The following is a 2977-nucleotide window of genomic DNA, read 5'->3' as shown; positions in this document are numbered from 1 at the left end:
TAAGCTCTTCTTTCCTTTCTCATGATCTCTCTTTACCCTTCAAATTATGCTTTTTCGTGCTTTCTGTGGACAACGAATCATTCAATGTTTTTTATACTACCTGTTTTGGATACTTGTTTTGGCTTCCATTTAGATGAAAAACAAATCAGATGCCTGAATTTGCTGTTTTTTGCCATGTCCTTGTTGCTCTAGTGGTGGTGGCTCTTTCATTCTGTTGTGCTTATCCCATCAGAATCTTGTTCGTTACTATTTGCTGAAGCTTGATTCCCTCATTCAATCTTTAGTGTTAAGGGTTGAGTCAAGAACAAAATAATTTCTAGCTACAATACTTTTTTTTTTCAATTTTTTTTCACAAAATTCCTTAGGATCACATTTCGTGTAAGGAATTACACTTGTTAGACGGTGGAGTATCAATGGTTTAGACATATGGGGACAATGTCAGTAGATAATCGAGCCAGAAGGGTGGATCAAATGAAAAATAAACTAGTGGTTAGAGGAAGAGCTAAAAAGGCTCTGCAGGAAGTGATCAAGTGAGATTTATGTGTGAACAATCTCATTGTAGAGTGTAGACATGATAGGGTGCAATGTTGTCGTTTGATTCATGTAGTTGATTCCACCTGGTGGAATAAGATTTGTTGTTGTTTGTTGTTGTTGGTTACACTTGTTACTAGCGCCATGGGCTGGGATGTTAAGTGTGTTGTCGATCCCCCAACTAATACTGGAGAGAATAGTATTGGCACCATTTGGCTAGCGTCAATTTTAGAATTTGATGAGCTTAGCATCATGTATGATGGTGAATTATTGACCAAAATGCAATTCCTAGAAATTTTAAGTACATAGAGTTGCACTCTTGTCATCAATTATTCCTTTTAGCCTGAACATATAGTGATCCAACATTTATAATTTTTGAGGAAAGGTTCTTTTAATCCATTTCTTATGTATGTTCTCTTGTTTTTATTCCTTCAATGTCTTAAGTTTTTGCTTGATTGGCAAATTTTAACTATGCATCCATCGAAGTTTTAAAGCATGTTCATTTCACCACAATATTAGATGAGATCACAATTCCTTGCAACATGATATAGTGACAATCTGACTTTGTATATACTTTTAAAGAATGAAGATATAATATGCTTTCCAGTCTGAGAGATAACGAGATTTTGATTTGTTTCATCTTGTAGATGGTCATGTAATGCCCTCATGGTTTGACATTCATGAGATTCCTATAACTGCTGTAAGTTTAGCATTCCCTTTTTTCTTTGATTTATTAAGTTTAATAGACTCTCTGCAGTTCCAGTCATGAAAGGAAACTAATACACAATTTTCATATCTCCATTTTCCTACTTATTCTTTGTTGCACGGTTCTTTTAGATTGTCTATTTGAGTATGCACTTTTTTCTTAATTTATAGGTCCCCTGGACAGTGATCATGATCTTGTTTAATTCGTCAGCTTCCTCCTTTTCTTTTTCCATTCAATTACTTTGTCTTAATAGAAAGCTTGGTCTACAGGGTGAGCAATTTGAGGTCTTACATTTTGTAAGAAATAATTAGTTGCACATCTCATCCTATAACTTCTTAGTTTTGCCATTCACTTCATTGAGAAGTCCAATTTAGTATTCTTCTATGATTGTAGTGTTTATGCTATATCTTGTTTAGGATGGAGTTGTTGGCATATCAATTTATGTTTGAAAGAATTTTACTTATTGTCAGGACTCTCCACAAGATGAGAGTGGTTTGATTAAAGCTGTTAAGAATGTGCATGCTACAATAGACAAGGAAATAGCTGATGGCACAAACCCTAATAATGTATTTATCTGTGGATTCAGTCAAGGAGGTTGCTTTCTTATTTCCTTTCTCTATATGTGTCTCTACATATCTCGGTGCTTTCATCATCTCCTTCATCACACTAATTCCTTTAAAGAAAAGCATATGTATAAATTTCCAATGAATTGCAGTAACGTTTTGCAGGTGCATTGACCTTGGCTAGCGTTCTGCTTTACCCAAAAACTTTAGGTGGAGGTGCAGTATTTAGTGGCTGGGTACCATTTAACTCATCTTCGTCCATCATAGGACAAATTACACCCGAGGCAAAGCGGGTACAAATATTTAAGAATTTTCATTATTCTCATTACTTGTTTGATGTAAGTGAAAAATATCAACATCATTATATCCCAACATAGAAATATATGAACCATGTTAGTTAAGTTAGACTAACTTAGTACCAATTGATGGAATATCCGAGTTTTCTAAGGCAATTATAACTTGTATACCTAGTTCCTGAATACTATTCAACTCAACTGAATTTTGGTATGTACTTATCACCTATTTTATTTATGTTGACATAGTTTATATAAATATCTGCAGACACCACTATTGTGGTCCCATGGGATTATTGATAGAACAGTCTTGTTTGAGGCTGGACAAGCAGGTCCCCCTTTCCTTGAAAAAATTGGTGTTGGCTGTGAATTTAAGGTGAGATTTCAAGTTTTTAATGATTCATCTATTGACCCCTCTTTTTTAATCTTCATCATGATGCTGACATTTGTTCTAATTGCAGGCTTATCCTGGTCTTGCTCACTCAATAAGCAATGAGGAACTCCGAAATCTGGAGTCGTGGATCAAGACACGCCTACAGACTTCTTCGTAATCGTTTCTGGTCCCGCAAGATTTTTCTCTTTTTTTCATTTATTATTTTACCTTGGTGGTGGAATTTGGTATGGCCTGCAAGAAAGTAAATCACCTCAATGGCTGAAAGGGGGGAATGGTGGAATTTCGTATCTTGCATTGCAATATTTATGATAGATTTGATGGGGCAGCCTTCTGATCAATGCTTCATTGTCCATTTGTTAATGTTAAAAGTTAGAAACAGAAGTGTAAGTGTTATTACTCTCTCTGTCCCTGTTTTTCATACATTTTACCATTACCTTTTTCTTTCCTCTGGAAACCCATGAATGAAATAATTCACTTTTAGCTAAAAGAA

The 2977-nt window shown here is 35.0% G+C and overlaps 1 protein-coding gene across 2 annotated transcripts in view; it reads left to right on the top strand.

Moving 5' to 3' along the window:
- The window catches only part of LOC107638673 (probable carboxylesterase SOBER1-like), a gene marked incomplete in the record, with an annotated part of 3616 nt that extends 639 nt beyond the window's left edge, over positions 1 to 2977 (top strand). The window contains 5 exon segments of one of the 2 annotated variants that reach the window (XM_016342029.2): positions 1179 to 1231; positions 1708 to 1831; positions 1966 to 2093; positions 2362 to 2469; positions 2555 to 2977. In XM_016342029.2, the coding sequence (XP_016197515.1) occupies positions 1179 to 1231; positions 1708 to 1831; positions 1966 to 2093; positions 2362 to 2469; positions 2555 to 2644 (503 nt within the window). 2 annotated transcript variants of the gene reach the window in all.

The sequence above is a fragment of the Arachis ipaensis genome, chromosome B04 (assembly GCF_000816755.2).
Source record: "Arachis ipaensis cultivar K30076 chromosome B04, Araip1.1, whole genome shotgun sequence".
In the NCBI taxonomy this organism is placed as follows: Eukaryota; Viridiplantae; Streptophyta; class Magnoliopsida; order Fabales; family Fabaceae; genus Arachis; species Arachis ipaensis.
The sequence above is the reverse complement of the archived record's forward strand: the minus strand, read 5'-3'. Positions and strand labels throughout refer to the sequence as shown.